The sequence below is a fragment of the Salvia splendens genome, chromosome 4, assembly GCF_004379255.2.
Source record: "Salvia splendens isolate huo1 chromosome 4, SspV2, whole genome shotgun sequence".
NCBI classification, from domain to species: domain Eukaryota; kingdom Viridiplantae; phylum Streptophyta; class Magnoliopsida; order Lamiales; family Lamiaceae; genus Salvia; species Salvia splendens.
This window is the reverse complement of record NC_056035.1, coordinates 2,367,438-2,386,049: the sequence shown is the minus strand read 5'-3', so window position 1 is coordinate 2,386,049 and position 18,612 is coordinate 2,367,438. Positions and strand designations below refer to the sequence as shown.

Below are 18,612 nucleotides of genomic sequence, written 5' to 3'. Positions count from 1 at the left end.
GTTTACAAAATACATCACTTTTAGCACTATTTTACTTCATTCTTGTTTACAAAACACATCACTCTTAGCATGATTTTACTTCACTGTTGTTTACAAAATACATCACTCTTAGCATGATTTTACTTTACTCTTGTTTACAAAACACATCACTCTTAGAATGATTTTACTCCACTCTTGTTTACAAAACACATCACTCTTAGCATGATTTTACTTCACTCTTGTTTACAAAACACATCACTCTTAGCATGATCTTACTTCACTCTTGTTTACAAAACACATCACTATTTGTGGAGTAAACTTGATTTAGTAGGAGAGTGGGAGAATGAAGTAGTGAAATAATCGGGCGATTGTTGATGCTGAGCGATGGGAATGGTGATTTCACTCGAGCGATGAGAACGCTGCTTATACAATGTGTGTTTTTGAGGGAAATAGAATTCTAAGGCTTTCAACTGAATCACTTAATCTTAGGGGTGAGCAAAAAACCCGGAAACCGAATATCCGAACCGAACCAAACCGAAATTTTGAAATTCGGTTCGGTTTTTCGGTTCGGTTCGGTTTTTAAAATAAAAAAATTTCAGTTTTTCGGTTCGGTTCGGTTTGCGCGAAGAAAAAAACTGAAAAACCGAAAAACCGAATTATATATATATTCTATTAATTTAATATATTATATTATATATAATATATATTCTTTTAATATATTCTACTATATAATATATATTATATGTATTATTAATTTTATATTATATATAAATATTCTATTAGTATATATAAAATAAAATAAAATACACATATATAAATATATATTTATATTATATTTATTTTTTTTAGGTTTTTCGGTTTTTTTTTTCGGGTTTTTCGGTTTTGTTCGGGTTTTTTGGTTTTTTAAGTTCGGTTTTCGGTTTTTCGGTTTTTCGGGTTCGGTTCGGTTTGGATTTTGAACTAAATTCGGTTTTTCGGTTTTGGTTCGGTTTTGACAAAAAACCGAACCGAAAGCCGAATGCACACCTCTACTTAATCTGCAGAACAGATTTGTTGGATCGAAAATCAAACACACAAACAAACATATTCGAATTTGACAAGGCATTATCATTATTAGCAACCAAAATAAATTCCAAGACCATAGAGCAATCAAAGAAGTGGAAGAGTCGAAATTCAAAACTAGAACATTTCCTCATTATTAAAAAAGAAAATCAATCAAATGGCTTTGAGCAAGTCCTCGGCGTTGCTTACATTGAAGGCACCGCCCTCCTCCAAATTCAACAGCCTAACGACGCCGTTTTCGACCAGCATCGCATACCTCCTCGACCTCACCCCCAATCCTACCAGTTTATCGCTCAGATCCAGCTCGCACCCAATCGCCCGAGTGAAATCCCCATTCCCATCGCGCAACATCACTAGTTTTTTTTGCAATGACCATTATACCCCCGCCTTGTTATTGTGAAATAAATTTGTGATAGAGGGAACTAATTTCACCTTTAAATTTAAAAATTACATGTATTAATACTAGCCCTTGATTTTCTTGATCTTGTGGCTGTGATTTGTTCTCTAGTTATGTAGTTAATGGGCACTTGCCCTATATCACTACTCTCTCTCTATATATATATATATATGGATGTATTCATTTCCTTCTTCCATATTTTCTCATTTTTCCTTCTTAATCTCAGCCGTTTATTTTCTCCATCCTATGACCTAAAATATTGGCAAATATTGGCTTTAACCATTACATTTTATTCCATTAAAATCCAAAAAAGGTTAAAATAGGAAATCACTAAAATGGCGGTTATGGAAACTTCCATAATTTCCTTCATTGAAGATCTTGCTGTTTTTTTATTCTCACACGTTCCAGACGGGATTCTCCATGTAATCCATCTCTGCATTTTTTCTTTTGCTATTTCACACGTTTCGATTATCGCCTCTCCATTGCCGCATCCTCGGTATTACAATCGTGTCTTGCCGGCGTACTAGCAATCATTTTTCTCTCAATAATGGAGAAATTAATCGAATCTTTCTTCCCTCTCCAAACTGTAATTCATTCTTCTCCGTTGAAAACATTCTCTGTTGAAGACATTATAAAGAAAATTCTTACGATTTTTTCTCGTAAAAAAGCGTTGTTCTTGTAGCATTCGTGTTTTGTTTTCGATATATTCAACAATGGAAGAAGGTATTTTTATTTGTTCATGTATTGATTATTAAATTGATTTGTTATTATAATTACCTATTTTTGGAATAATCGTTCATCCGATCAGTCGCCGATCCCAAACTTTGTTTAGCAGGAAATTCGTCTGGGTTGCAGCGATTCAGCCACGAGACTCTTGCGCCGAGCGATAAAACGATGTCGTTTGATTTTTTGCCGGAGGAGAGGTTGGTGAAATCAGAGTCCTCGAGCGACGGGAGGGAGGTGAGGTAGAGCGAAACGCGGCGGTAGAAGAAGTTGCGCTGGTGAGTTGAATGGTTCAACTCGGGGACTTTCAAGTGCTGGTGAACGTGAACTCAGTCGTCGATCCACATAATGTACACATAATCTACATATTGTATAGTATAATGCGTAGTTTAGTTTCTGTAATGCATTATTTGAGATATGTAATGCACATTTATACTGACGCGTTTAATTTAAGTTGTGTCGTGTTTCGATGTTTGGCGCACGTTTCTTGTTTTCCCTAAGGGTTTAACAAGCCTAGGGGCTAGGGTGTAGTATGTTCTAAATCTAAAAAACGTTGTCCAAATACAAGAGCTACAGTAATTCGTCTGGGGTTGCACATAATGTATATTTTGTATAGTATAATGCGTAGTTTAGATTCTATAATGCATATTTGTGATATGTAATGAACATTTATCCTGACCCGTTTAATTTAAGTTGTTCCGTGTGTCGTTGTTTGGCGAACGTTTTTTGTTTTCCCTAAGGGTTTGACAAGCCTAGGGGCTAGGGTGTAGTATGTTCTAAGTCTAAAAAATGTTGTCCAAATACACGAGCTGGAGTAATTCGTCTGGGGTTGCACATGCATAACGCGTAGGTATATTTTAAAACAGATATACATAATGTGCATATTGTGTAGTATAATGCGTAGTTTAGTTTCTGTAATGCATTATTTGTGGTATGTTATGAACATTTATCCTTACCTGTTTAATTTAGGTTGTGCCGTGTTTCGATGTTTTACGCACGTTTCTTATTTTCTCTAAGGGTTTAACAAGCCTAGGGGCTAGGATGTAGTATGTTCTAAGTCTAAAAAACGTTGTCCAAATACACGAGCTGCAGTAATTCGTCTGGGGTTGCACATGTATAACGCGTAGACATTTTTTAAAACAGACATACATAATGTACATATTATGTAGTGTAATGTGTAGTTTTAGTTTCTGTAATGCATTATTTGTGATATGTAATGAACATTTATCCTGCCCCGTTTCATTTAAGGTGTGCTTGTTTCGATGTTTGGCGCACGTTTCTTGTTTTCCCTAAGGGTTTAACAAGCTCAGAGGCTACGGTGTCCAAATACACGAGCTACAGTAATTCATCTCGGGTTGCACATGCATAGCGCGTAGGTATTTTTTAAAACAGACATACATAATGTACATTTTAGTATAGTATAATGCGTAGTTTAGTTTCTGTAATGCATTATTTGTGATATGTAATGAACATTTATACTGGCGCGTTTAATTTAAGTTGTGTCGTGTTTCGATGTTTGGCGCACGTTTCTTGTTTTCCTTAAGGGTTTAACAAGCCTAGGGCTAGGGTGATGCATGTACAACAACAACCACGTGATGCATAAAATAAGATAAATAATGCATTCAAATAGCCAAATAATGTACAAAATCACTCAAGTAATGAACATACAAATATTGCATTCATTCTTAGACTCATGTAAAACAACAATTTAATGATGCATAAAACATGAAAAATAATGCATAGAAATATCTAAATAATGTACAAATATTGCATTCACTCTTAGACTCATATACAATTTCCGTGACGGCTTCCTTCTGCCGTGGAGTTAAACTCTTTATACCATTCAGAAACTCGGTAGGGGTTCGTCGGCAATACAGATGGTCGACGTTCCTACCCCTTGGTTTCCTATCCTCCGTCTCTTCCGAAGTTGTACTAGTCCCGCCTTTGATACTCGCTCCCAGAATTTCTGGGCAATTCCTACTGGCAATATATCATCGACCGCCTCGTCAATGTCCAATCTTAGATGCTTTGATGCTGTACAACATACAGAATAATAAAATACAATTAGTTACATAATGTACAAACTGAATAAAATAATGTGGACAGTTATACTGCATTCACTTATACACTCTTGTACAGAAACATCAAAATAATGCCTAAAAACTGATACATAATGCATTTTAATAAACAAATAATGTTCATAATAAATCAACAAATGCACCATGAATATAGCAATCACCCATTGTCACATGTCCAACAACAGTCACATAAAGCATAAACCATGATAATTAATGCACTAAAATAACTATGTAATGAACATGATGCGTAAGACAAAGCAAATAATGCAGAGACCATTTAATAATTAGCAATTTAATCAATAAATGGACACTTAAATTCTAAGCTGAATCTATTAATTAACACATAGACACTCTACATCTGTTGTGCTTAATATACTCCTAATATTGACCTAAACCCGCTTCAAAATCTAATTACAAATACAAGTTACCTTTGATATTGCACAATATACCTCACATAATGCAATATAATGGTATATAATGCATTGTCTAAACCAAAAAATGCACATGTATTACACACTAAGTTTATTAAACCATATAAAGAATATCACTCAAAATGCATAATATACTCCAACAAATGAACAATTACAAATTCATACTGCACTGCCCACACCAAATAATAAACATAGTTAATAATGCATTTGTTGCTTAACCACCACAGACAATACCCAGATGAATGCATAATATACTCAACATAATGCAAATATCATGGTACAAAATGCACAGTCTAAACTAAATAATGCACATATGTAATATTCCATAACTATCACCTAAAGCACACAATACCCTACGTAATGCATAATTTACTGCACATAATGAGAACTTATATATATACATAATGCACTACTCAACGAAAATAATACATATATGTTCTATTGAATGAGTTTCGTAAACAATACACACTATACCCCTAACACTGCATGCTAAACTGCAGATTTTGACAATAAACATCTGCTTAATGCACTACATAAACACAATAATGCACTACATAAACAAAATAATGCACACACAAATCTTTCAAGAACGACTTTTCCGCACAACAAAAACAGAACCAGGTACATTAATCAGATTTTTAAACCAATAATTCATCGAAGTTCATCAACACTGTAAATTTTGGATTGCCTAATGAGCACTAAACAGACATGCAATTACCATTCCACACAATCAACAAACACGATTATGAATTGCACAAGTAGCGACGCAAATATACCTGCAGCTTGTGATGGCTGTGAGCGCGGACGACCTCGTATATGCATTTTTGATCTGTCAAACCGAAAACATATAAGAAACACGAATCCATGCTAATGCGTACCCTTCCGATACAGAGAAATCCCCGTACAAACGTATAGTTATTGCTGAAATTCAAAAAGTCGGGACATATTGGAAGTTCCAAATTTTGAAGTTTTCGCATCTACAAAATCATGAATACAAATTCCGGAAATCCCTGTCCACACATACCTACGCGAATGGTTGAATATAACAGGACCCGTGTCGGGATCTTCGACGTTTCGCCGGTTAGGGTTCGATGTTAGCACCGGTGGAGGGTGGGTACCGGTATCTGGGATGATTGATGAGAATTTTCTCTCAGTCTACTGACGAAGAGAAACGGCGCACGAAATCAAGGGTTTAGAGAGTGGAGAGGAATTAGGGAGTGTTGAATGAGAGAGAATGAACCAACTGAAGATTGAAATCACCAAAATTTTCGGACGTACCAAATTCTGGCGGTTCATTTTTCCGCAGAAAGTCTATAATACCCTTATAATGCATAAAGACAAGCTCTATAATGCAACGCGGATACAAAACTGGTACCAACAATCTGGGCCGTTGATGCGTAAGATCTAACGATCCATATTAAGAAGAACAAAAGATCTTAGGGATGAATAGGAGAATAATGTTCTCCTATATATATATATATATATATATATATATATATATATATAGGGGTGTGTTAAGGTTCTTCGCAACTTTTCAGTCCAATGTTCTTTTTAATCACAGCCCTTGGATCCTTGAATTGGATGGTTGTGATGATCTGCATTATTTGACGAAAAATTTACATTATTAGTCGGTGTGCATTATTCAACTGAAAATCTGCATTATTACACTATAATGGTGCATTATTAGTCGGTGTGCATTATTCAACTGAAAATCTGCATTATTAAATGACACGTGGCATCAATCTAACCGTCGGATGACAATATCGTGGGGATGAGATTAAAAAGAACAATAGAACAAAAGATACAAAAAGGAAATGAATACATCCATATATATATATATATATATATATATATATATATATAGGGGAGTGTTATTCTCCTATTCATCCCTTAGATCCTTTATACTTCGAAATATGGGTCGTTGGATCTGATTCATCAACGGTCCGGATGGATGCTTGTTTTTATAACCCGAGTTGCATTATAAGGCTGATTTTGTGCATTATGAGGGTAATTTAGACAAAAAATAAAAATTAGAACCGCCAGAATACGGAAGGTCCGAATTTTAAGCAACCTGATGAATTCAATCCTTCCATCGACTAATTCTCTCTCATTCAACACTCTCTAACTTCCTCCCCACTCTTTCCTCTTTCCCTCTCCCCATCTTCCAATAATCACCAAACCCTAGCCGCCGCCGTTTTGTTAGACGAAAGCCGTCGGCCGCAAGGGAGAAATGCGGCGAAGGCGGCTAGATGGAGGAGGGGCCGAGCCGAATCAAGCCAGGCGGGCTCGGGGGCACCCTCGAACTCCCTAATATCCATGTACATGACCGCCACAATGGCGGACACTTCCCGCATGACGCCTCCCCAATACCAAGCCTATCTTTTTTTTTTTTTTTTTTAATTTTTAGGAGGATCGACGATGGTTCCCCATCTACCCTCCGATGTGACTCGGACCCCCGACCTAACAGTTGGAGGTGAAGCGTCTTACCCCGTAGGTGCGCTTCGTTGTCATTCTGGGCCCACAGGCCCAAGGAGAAATTAATCCCCAAATCTGCACTTCCTAGGATTCGAACCTGCGACCTCCTAGGAAGTGAAAGCTCCCTGATATCAACTCCCAAGCCATTAGAGCAGCTTGGTTGGATCCAATACCAAGCCTATCTTGCCGGAATTGAGTTTATGACAAGACAACTTGGTATTCCGCCTCCAGGTGGCTTCAGTGCACCTCCACCACCTTCAGGGGATGATTCGTCGGCGGAGTAGTTTTTTTTATTTTCTATAAAATTGTATTTTAAATTATGTAATTTTTATTTTTTTAGGATTTTAATTATGGTTTTTTTTTTGTTATTTTTGAATTCTAAGTTGTATTTTTATTTTATGTTGTAATTTTATTTTAATTTTAATGAAGTGTGTTTTTATTAATTGAATTTGTTGGAAATAAAAATAAAAAATAAAATTGAATGAATAGTAATTTAATGGACGGTTAATGGACGGATAAGAGATGGAGGGTTGCAGGTTCCGTCCCTTAGTTAAGAGATGGAGTAAAAAAGTACAGTGGGGCCCATGAATAGAAATTTAAGGGACGGATAAGTGACAGTGTTGCGGATGACCTACGTATATAGTTTGATAACCAGTTAACAAAGAAAAGTTCTGTAAATCTGGCCAACTCACTCAATTTTCAAGCTAGTCCTATTCGACTCAAACCATTATTGATTCAGACCAATTACACTGATTTTTTTTTGGATTAGGATTTTGGCTCTAACCAGCGGTCTCTTGTTATGTGAGACGTATCTCTCTAATTATAATATTTTTGGAAAATTGACGAAATAACCACCAAGTTCGGTTAATTTTATGGTCCATCCCGCAACTTTACGTATAATCGATCATATCACAACTTTTGAAAATTTTATGAAATGTTCCATGACCAAATAGTCTGCGGTTTTACAAGTCTTAGATAATTTTTATATTGTACATCAAAAAATAACACATAGGACACCAAAGTTTTTTGACTAGACAATTGAGAAAAATGCCCAATTCATGATTTAATCACTTATTTTTTCAAGTTTCGAGATAGACCAGAAACTAACCGAATTTGGTTGTTTTCCGACAATTTGCCCTACATTTGTATTGAAGGGATATATATTTATCTCACTATACATAATAATATCTATTTGTACGTTGTCGTGTGGCTTGTGGTTGGATTTCATTTATGGAAAATGAGAAGAACCTCATAAACCTCCCTTTTCTATGGCCAACATAAACCTCCTCCTTTACTCTATATCCTCCAAATATCAGCCCGAGCAATTAAATCTTGCAAAGATCACATTGTGCTACATTTATTTTCCCAACATACATAAAGATTCCAACAGATTTTATCGACAGAAAAAAGTAAGATATGGTGCAAGTTGATGGGGAGTGGCACACAATCGTGTTTGGACTTACTTCACACCTTTTTAATATGCAGTGATCATTATTAATTTTTGAATTTCATAAAAGTGAAACTTCTTCACTTTTGATCGAGTCTATGTGATGTAGTATTATTTGTTTTATTTTATCAGAACTTTAATAGTAGTTGACAAAATAAAGAGTGATGAGGGGATGCACACCATTTCTTTATTGTGTTTCTTCGTTTTCACAAAGAAGTGGGTGCATTTTTGTCATTTTTCATAGGAGACTAATCATCGATGTTGTATATATAATGTGGAATAATAAAATGTAAATAATCGAGATTTAGACTCTGATTGAGTGAGCATCTGATATTTCTATTTATGTAGTGGTTTTGTTGAGTCTTTAGAATATATAATGAGCGGATGGAGGAATCATATAATCAATAACATATCGATATTTATTACATGATTACTACTATGTATGATCACACAAAAATAGAGGAATATGATAAAATTAAATAGTGGAAGTGATGGAAATGGTTAATTATAGTAATATTTATTATATTAAATCGATATTCTCTTTCTTAACTTTTGCATCGGATGGTGACAAAGGAAAAAGGCTAAACTACATTTCGACAAAGCAAAATAGGCAAATCTTGAAATTTTATTTCGCCTTCTTTTTATCTCTTGGTCACAAGCTTGGTTCGGGATTTGGCAATAAAACATTTATCTCTAGGAATCACAAGAAAATATTCAAACTAACACTACATTATTATACTCGGGCCATCCCAAGGTAGTTGAGGCATTTATTTTATGTATGAGATTTAAGAAATTGATGTGTTAAGAGTTAAAATGAAAAAAGTAAAGTAAGAAAGAGAATAAAGTAAGAAAGATGAATTGAAGAGAAAGTAAAGTAACCCCTCCGTCCCATTCAAGATGACCTGCTTTTCTTTTTGATTTATCCCAACCAAAATGACTAATTACTAAAAATAGAAATATTTTTCTCTCTACTTTATTCCCTCTCTCTTACTTTACTCTCTTCTCTTCACACACAAAACAAAATTGCATAAATTCTCGTGCCGCCCAAGGAAGATTCATCTTCCTTGAAACGGAGGGAGTATGAAAGAGGATTAATTTTTTGTCAAAAAATAAAATGACTAAACTACCTTGAAACAACCCAAAATATAATACGACTCAACTACTTTAAGAAATAACGGTTTAGTAATTTGTATGGTGTGGTTCCACTATATAGTACTAGCTCTTTTTAGCAAATGAATTACCTTACATATTTATATTCTAATCGGTAAAAGTAGTTCATAATTCCTAAGTGCTATTTTTAGTAAGGTGGATCGTATCAAAACTTTTCGTAGTTTAGGAAATTAGGAATCAATCAATATCACTAATCTTTGCATGACGTAATATTGTCATGGTGAAAAGAAGCATTATTTTTATTCACACATATATAAATATAATAGTATTAGGAATAGAGTTGTGATATACATATAAGAAAATCTTTATTCACAATGTGATAGCGAGATATTATCAACAATAGTGCTATTCCATTATACACTAACATTTTATTATTGGGTTCGTGTCGTGTCAGAATTTAATTAATTGATAATAAAAAATGTGGATCTTTACTGGTTGACTTTGACCAGCCATCACTCTTTAATGTTAGTGCAAAAATTTTCTAAAAGAATAAGATAAATATTAAAAATTAGTCTTAGTTATGAATAATATTGATTTTAATGCAAAATTAATAAAGTATACATCAGATTTACAGAAAAATAATAATTGAAATATTGATAGCGTAAAATGAATCAGCTTATTAGAGAGAAAAAAACTTATTATAATCTTAAGATATAAGTTAAAATATAGAAAAAAAAGAGACTATTTTTTATGGAAATGAATAGTACCAAGGAGAAATAATCATGGACTCCTAAGAGAATCCTCATCCGTGCTCTTGCCAAAGAGCACGGATGTGGGCCCGGACCCACTTTTATAACTTTTTTACTCCCTGCTCTTAGGCAAGACCACAACACCCACATTCATGCTCTTCCGCAAGGACATGCTCAAGGGTCCCACCATTCTATTATTCAATTTAAATAAAAATATTTCCACAATATTAGAATGCATTAAAAATACCCGGAATACTATTACAAATTACTAAAAAATTAAAAATTACATGATTCAAATCCTAAAAATTTAAAATTACATAATTAAATTCATAAAATTAAAAAAACTCACTACTCGTGGCTGAATTTCACCCAAATTTGTTTGATTAGGTTAGAGGTGGCAAATCGTGCGTGTCGGGTCGTTATCGTGTCGACACGATAACGACACGAACACGATAACAACAAACACGAACACGACCCGTTAAGAAAACCTCAAACACGAACACGAACACGACACGAAACCCTCAGACACGAACACGACACGAACACGACACGAACCAATTAACGACACAAACCAATTCGGGTCAACACGACACGATAACAACACGTACACGAGATGACACGATAACGACTCGATAACAACACAACCTGATAACGGTTAAACCTATTAAAAATGAAAATAATAAGAATTAATAATATTAAAATATTATTTATTAACGGATAACACGAACACGACACGGACACGTATTGTTAACGGATAACACGAACCTGACACGAACACGACACGAAATTTTCGTGTCCTTAACGGGTCGACCCGATAAGGACACGAACCAAATAAGCTCTGACCCAAACCCATTATTTTCGTGCCGGTTCGTGTCGTGTTATCGTGTCGTGTCAAAAATTGCCAGCCCTAGATTAGGTCTTCTTGTAGCTAGCTCAGTGTGGGTTCGGGTATCGCGCATTGTGTGTCTTGTTTCGATCCTCTCGCCCACCGTCGTATGTACACCTCGGCGTGGGGGAGACCTCGCGGTTGAGCTTCCAGCTTCATCCTCGTCGTAAAAGTTGGCCGCCCTTGGTCCTTCTTCAGCTATAATCATGTTGTGCATGATAATAAACGTGTACATGATGTCGACGATATTGTTAACGTACCACAGCCGAGACATGGCCTTCACAATGTTGAATCGGCCTTGAAGGACCCCAAAAGCTCTTTCGACGTCTTTCCGAGCAGACTCTTGACGCTGCGCAAAAAGAACCCGTCTTGGGTCTTGCGGATTGCTGAACGTCTTCACGAAAGTCGACCACCTTGGGTAGATACCATCGGCGAGATAGTAACCCATGTGGTATGCATTCGATCGTCGGTGCTACACCATTCTAAACATTATTGAACAGTGGTGAAGAATAGAGCACGCTCAAGTCGTTGTTGGATTCGGCAACACCGAATTATGCATGCCAAATCCATAGGCAGTAGTCGGCGACCGCTTCAAGGATAAGCGTTGGGTCGCCGCCTTTGTGGCCGCTTAAGTATTGCCCCATCCAAGAAGTCGGACAATTCTTCCACTTACAATGCATGCAGTCAATGCTGCCAAGCATACCGGGAAAACTGTGGACTGTTTCGTGAAGATTAAGCAACCGTTGACAATCATCGATGGTGGGTGCCCGAAGGAATTCCTCACCGAAATCAAAACGAACATCGTCGCAAAAAATTTTAAGTCATAGGATTCCAGTTTACTCACCCACATGCAAATACTCGTCGAACAGGTCAGCCGTTTGCCTAGTAGCAAGTTGTCGAATGGCACAAGTACACTTCTGCAACGTCGAGAGACTTTGCCGACCGGTTGCGTCTCTAGTTGATTGAAAGTATTCAACATGGGCAGACAATGTGTTGACAATACGCATAAACAACCGTTTTGACATGCGAGAACGCGACTGGTCAGAAAAATAGTCGGCAATAAGCCTTTCGTTGGCTCCCTCTCGGTCACGAGGGATGTAGCGGCGAATTGATCTAGTGGGTCGAGGAGGAGGGGCTGGGGTAGTGGCGGCGACATAGGCTTCATAGGAGGCACGATATTGTTCATAGTATTCTTGTTCTTCGCGCTCCGCTTCAACCATGATATCGATGAAATCTATTTTTAGAGAGGGTTTGAGTGAGAGAGGAAGATGTAGATGAGTTGTATGAAAAAATATGAATGAGAGATGAATGGGAGATGATTTGATGTGAAAATGGATGATGAATGTGTGTATTTATAGATTGTTTTGGGGGAAAAAATTATAAAAAAATCAAAAAAAATTCAAAAAAACAGTAATAAAACGGCCATATTTTTGGGAATCTGAAAAAATATATATATTTAAATTTTGTTATTATTTTCTATTTTTTTAAAAAAAAGAAAAAATGAAATTGCCAACGGCATTGCCGTTGGCCAATCAGGAAACGCTACGTCAGCTGCTCGCTGGCACGGACGTGCTCGATGCATCGAGCAACGCCGTGCCAGCTGCAAGAGCGCAACGGCGAGCAGTGCAGTGCCTCGCCAGCGCCATGGACGCTGTCCGTCGGCGGGAGCACCGATGCGGATGCTCTAATACTTGCATTTAAGAAGGAAAATTTAAGAAGGAAAAAAGGGTTATGGAAACATTTTATTTTCCATCTTTTTCCTCGAAGTGGAGGAAGGTAGCCACAGAAATAATACATTATCTTAATTTGGTGTCATCATTGAATTCGTGTTGTCTCCAAAGTGAGAGTATTGTTTGTAGTTTGTACCACTGTTCAGATTGGGACAAAACATAGTCTTTCACTTAGAAATTTCTGGCAACAAATCTAAATATTCATGTATGAGTGGTGGAATACATATTTAGCAAAAGGTTGATCCCTCCTCTTTGCAAAATGGCTGATCATATTGTGTTGTGAGTTAATGAACATAGAATAAAGTAAAAGAATAAAAAATAGAGAGTGTGTTGTTTACATGTAAAGATACGTATACATCACAAAAAGAAAAATGGAGGAATACATATTTTATATAATATTGTGTTGTGAGTTAATGAACAGAGAATAGAGTAAAAGAATAAAAAATAGAGAGTGTGTTGTTTACATGTAAAGATACGTATACATCACAAAAAGAAAAACGTTTCATTTTTAATGAGACAGAAGGAGTATATAATTGAATTGAGCAAATTTTCTATCTAATTATTGTCGTTTTGCACAACATAGGTCATTTTTAATACTTGAAAAAAATTGTTGGTGCTTTGGTTTAGTTCTTGTTTGTTATCTTGGTTTTCTTTTTTACTTGTCTTTTATGGTTCGAAAATCTTTATTTGGTTTCCTTGTTTAAGGAGATTGTATTGTTCGCTTAGATAAGACGTGTATTGTCAATTGATACCTTTACATCGATCCTTGACTTTGGATATGAAGCAACTTTAAATTCTTGCGCCATCTATCCTACCTTCTGAGATGCATACAAATCAGTAATAGGACTAGTCATTGGACTGCTACTGGAAGCTCTGGTTATAAATAATAAAATGAGATAGGCGGATACGTTAATATAGTAGTAACTTTTTTGTTGTTCGTTAGCTAGATTTTGTACCTGGTCGTTATTATGTCGCTCTTTCAGTTTGTTTTATTGCTTTTATGTTGTTCGAATTGCCACCATTATGGTGGGCGCTGTTGCAGTTTCTGACTTTGAACATTTTTACACTCGTCGAAAAAAAACACTATCTCTCTCACACACACACACAAACACACACACTTAGGCCTATCATCGACAAGCATGACCCCAATGTGAATGATTAGATGCAAAACATATCCTTACAAAACTTCTAAACTTTTCATGATCTTTCTAGATATTTTAGCTAGTCTCCAATGAAAACTTTAGGAGCTAGTGAACCACATAATTCAGACAAGTCTCTCTCTCTCGATCTCGATTTTGGCTCCACAACCTATATTTCTGAAGTCTCCATGTTATATTATTTGATTGGAATTGGATCTTCCCCCACAAACCACTTATACTAATAGATAACACGATAAAAAAGTTGAATTTGCCAAAGAAGATGAAACAAGAGGTAATAGGGAGGCTACACTAGTCCTATACTATAACTCTTGAATTTTTATTTTTTATCCTCGACTTGATAGCTGCATTGGAGTGATTATGAATTGTGGCAGATGCTTTATCTTAAAAGACATAAGCTTTTTCACAAATTGTATGAAGACCAGACAAAATTGTTTCTGAAGGTGAAAGAAGGCAAAAAACTAATGACATTTATAGATTAAGACAATAGTGAAGACACCCTTTATTAGGCCGACGAAAATTCAACGAGGAAAAAAAGCAGCAGCTTTGTCCTATATTTCTTGCATTGAATCAATGATCATTCCACGCATTAATCATATGCATTCACACAAGAACATAATTTTGTAGGGTGGCGGATCCACTGGGTCGAAATCCGAGTGAACAAACGGGGAAGGAAAATGTTAAAAAAAAAAAAAAACTTTTACAGGGTTAATTTGTGATTTCATAACACGTATATTTTAAAAATTATACTAAAATCACGTTGTTTGATGTCTTCTACAAAAATCTACAGATCAATATAGCAATTATGACATTTTCGACTGACCCTAAGAAAAAAAAGAGTATTTGCTTGATCTAAGTACATGATTTCAGTTGACATGCAAAAATAATCGAACCAATCGATAATTTTTCAAAAAAATCTTAGTTTTTTTTAAAGTTCCTAACCTTTTTTCAATATAAAAATTGACTTAAAAAACAATCTTCCCACTATTTCAATGGGCTCCAAACTCTAAAATGGAAACAATATAAAATATGGAAATATGAAATTAAATCCAAAAATAACATAATATTTGAAAATGAGTAAAATGACATTTTTGGCCCTCAAATGACTTTTAATGGCCAAAATGTATCATGTACTGGCACTCCTCAAACGGAGTCTTGAGTTCAATTCTCCAGCTCGTTTCGCAAGTCCCCTACGAATTTGAAGTCATTCTAAGTCAGTATATCATTGCCAAATACACAAAGATCTTTCCTAATGTTGAGAAATGGTATATAGTATATACACAGAATCAGATGGTGAGAAAATTTTGGAGTTGGCAGGAAAATGGTAAAAGAAAAAAGGACAACATGGAAGTTGCAATGTAATGTAATAAAACTACCATCGTTGTTGCTACTACGATTAATCACCCTTTGTAAAAGAGCACATGGTTTCAGAGACAGATCACATCTCAACTCAAAGTAATCTGCACAACCCTACAAGAACTGTCCCTCAATCTTTACAATAAAACCAAATTTCTAGAGAGAGATTCAAGAGAAAATGGACAAATTATACACATAATCTTGCCCTACAAATTTATGTGGTGGTACAATTTTTGGTTTCACTGCTCATCATTCAGCACACCTAACAAGCCCCAATTTATTCATTCACACTAGCTACGATTTTTCCATTCCAAACAGTTCAATTATTCAATTAATTTCATATTTAAGGTATAAATTAAAGATGTCGGTTTCCATGTCCTTTGCCAATAGATTTACATTCAATAAGTCCAAATTTATATCCCTTCTCTCTCCAGATCACGACAAATTGTTCATTTTGATTGGTGATTCATTTCAACTTTGTTTGTTCCATTTAACACTATTGTTTAATGTTCATAACTCATTTTACATTGCTGCGGCTTTAAGTACTAGTCTATGTTGATACAAGATTTTGGTTAAATTAGGAAAAAAAAATAAAACACGAGACAATAAATGGTTATATTAAAGTTAAACACTACTATAAAGATGATTTAATTACACACTCAATCCAAAATCTATCAAACTCTTACACTACTATGATCATTGGTGTCGACAAATCCTGTCCGTGGCGCGCAGAGGCGTACTGACGTCAGCGCCTTGTCGAAATGCTTAGCTTTAGTTCCCAAATATTCAGTCCAAGTAATCGGCCTATACATTTGGGGGTGAGAGTGATCGACTAGTTTCGAAATTGGGCTTATCTTGACGCTCGTTGGGGGCCCATAGAGGTACGCCACGGAGAGACGGTGCTGGGTCCGGTTCACCATGGCCCGGTGGAGCACGCTCGGGTACGACCCGTTGGACAGTATGTGCATCAAGTCGCCCACGTGCACCACGAGCGCCCCCGGGTGCGGGGGCACTGTGGTCCACCTCCTGGCCCCCTCCCGCAGCACCTGAAGCCCGTTCGTGTTGCTCTGGTGGAGGACGGTCAGGATGGTGGAGTCCGTGTGCGCGGCCAGCCCCATGGCCCGGTCAGGGTCCGGGCAGGCCGGGTACGAGTTCATCTGGATGGCCGCGCACCCTTCCTGGCTCCCGTCCTTCTTCGGGCTGGCCCACTTGACGTCGTCGCTCGACACGCCTAGCGAGCCCAGCATCAGCCACATCAGCCTTCCAGCTAGTTTGTTCATTGCCTTTTGGTATTCGTCCACTGTATTGCTGAAGTGAAACACGAGACCAAATTAATTAATTAATTAATATTTTTTCTTGGAAAAGGACATGGTTTTTCACAAACTCATATTCTATGTTTCCACTACTATTTTGTACTCCCTCTATTCCCTAAAAATAGGGATTTTGGGGATAGTACTAATTTTAATATAAAATTGGTAAGATAAGACTAAGTAGAAAGAAAAATTTACTAAAATATTGTTAGAAGAAAATATTACTACCAAAAATAAAAGTAAAAGTGGACTAATTTTATAGGACAGATCAAAATTGATAAAAGAATACTATTTTTGGGTGTGGAGTATTTATTTTTATGACATACCAAAATTGATGGTGGCGATGGTCGTGGGGCCAGAGAAGGCGGGCGTGGTCGGCGGGCGAGCCGGTAATGGTGAAGCCCTCGGACCACATGAGCTTGGGGAAGAAGGAGGAGATACGGGCCACGCCATAACCGGACACACCGTCGGCTGCACGCGCGGCCTTCATCTTCTGGTGCATGGGGAGGGAGAAAAGGCCTCTACCCGTCTGCTCGATTTCGTCTAGCAAATTCTTGGGGACGCCGTGGTTGATGACTTGGAACACGCCCCAGGTCTTGCATGCATGCCCTATCAGCTCCTGGGCGCTCCCGTCGTTCAGATCAATGATGGGGACACCCTCGGGATCTGGGCCGTCGTAGCCGCTGGTGTCGAGGGGCGGAGACGTCCATGCATGGGTGTCGGGAAGCTCCTTCACGGAGTTGAGGTCTAGGAATTTGTGGGCATCTGAGAGTGCTATTGAAGGCATTTTTTATTTTTTATTTTTGTATTTCTCCTTTCTTGTTATAGGGAGGAAGAGGAGTAGGGCTAGGTTTTTATAGTGGGAAGAAAATGTGATGTAGGTCGAAGAGAGGGGTGTGTTGTGTATATATAGATGAGGAGGAGATGGTGACCTCTCAATGTGGTGTAGTTTTTGTGTTTATTTAGTGAGTTTTTGTGTGTGTGTGTATGTGTGTGTGTGCATATATTTGATTGGTGTTTATTTGGGCTTTAGTGGAATTGATTTTAGTGGGAGGGGTGGGTTGGGGTTAGGGTGGGGGTGGGGTGGTGCAAGATAACAAGATATGAAACTTTTCTTGAAATATATAGTATCACACAACAAACAATCATCTCATCCCCCATAACACATATGATATTTTCTAAATAACACTCTTACACCATGTTGCCTTTTTATTAGTATAGACATGACATATAATAAATACTAAAACGAAATTAAAATAGAAAAAAATATCATATTCTTTAACACTTGTATAAATACATATCGGAAGAATTTGCAACTACTATCTTTGATGCGCACGAAATGTAAGTATAGTGTAATAAGAAAGGGTCCTCTTTCTCTCACCATGTGCCCTTGTCTTGTCTTCAAGTAGAAAAACATCTTCTTTCACCTCTTCCCTACTTGGTGCTAATCCCTCTTCCACTAAGAGACAACAACATTCACCTCTTCCCCATTTATATATGTTTGAAGATACCATCTTGCCCCTGCCGATTTCAACCTTCTTTTCACTCTAGAAACCATTCTTGTAGTCACAAATACTATGATGATAAACATTAAACGTGGAAGGGTTTTATGTCGTACAAAAATATTTAATTTTCTTCTAATGGCTTTTTAATTACATCTACTTAGAAGGATGAGTTTGTTATATTCAAGGAGAATATATAAATTAGATTTAATTAATATTA

The 18,612-nt window shown here is 36.7% G+C and overlaps 1 protein-coding gene across 1 annotated transcript; it reads right to left on the bottom strand.

Annotated features, from left to right (window-relative positions):
• Positions 1–16,090: 16,090 nt before the first annotated feature.
• On the bottom strand, positions 16,091–17,780 carry LOC121798699 (gibberellin 3-beta-dioxygenase 1-like). The gene is made up of 2 exons (XM_042197830.1): positions 17,217–17,780; positions 16,091–16,888 (listed from the first exon to the last, which is right to left on the bottom strand). Exons 1-2 carry the CDS (start codon positions 17,675–17,677, stop codon positions 16,255–16,257), a joined length of 1,095 nt encoding a protein of 364 aa, XP_042053764.1. The 5' UTR covers positions 17,678–17,780; the 3' UTR covers positions 16,091–16,254.
• Positions 17,781–18,612: the final 832 nt, after the last annotated feature.

What these genes read in the sequence shown, in the direction of transcription:
- LOC121798699 (XM_042197830.1), bottom strand. Translation starts at nt 17,677, where the DNA reads ATGCCTTCAATAGCACTCTCAGATGCCCACAAATTCCTAGACCTCAAC. An exon ending in CATCGCCACCATCAATTTTG is followed by an intron (nt 16,889 to 17,216) that starts GTATGTCATAAA and finishes GTTTCACTTCAG; the next exon opens with CAATACAGTGGACGAATACC.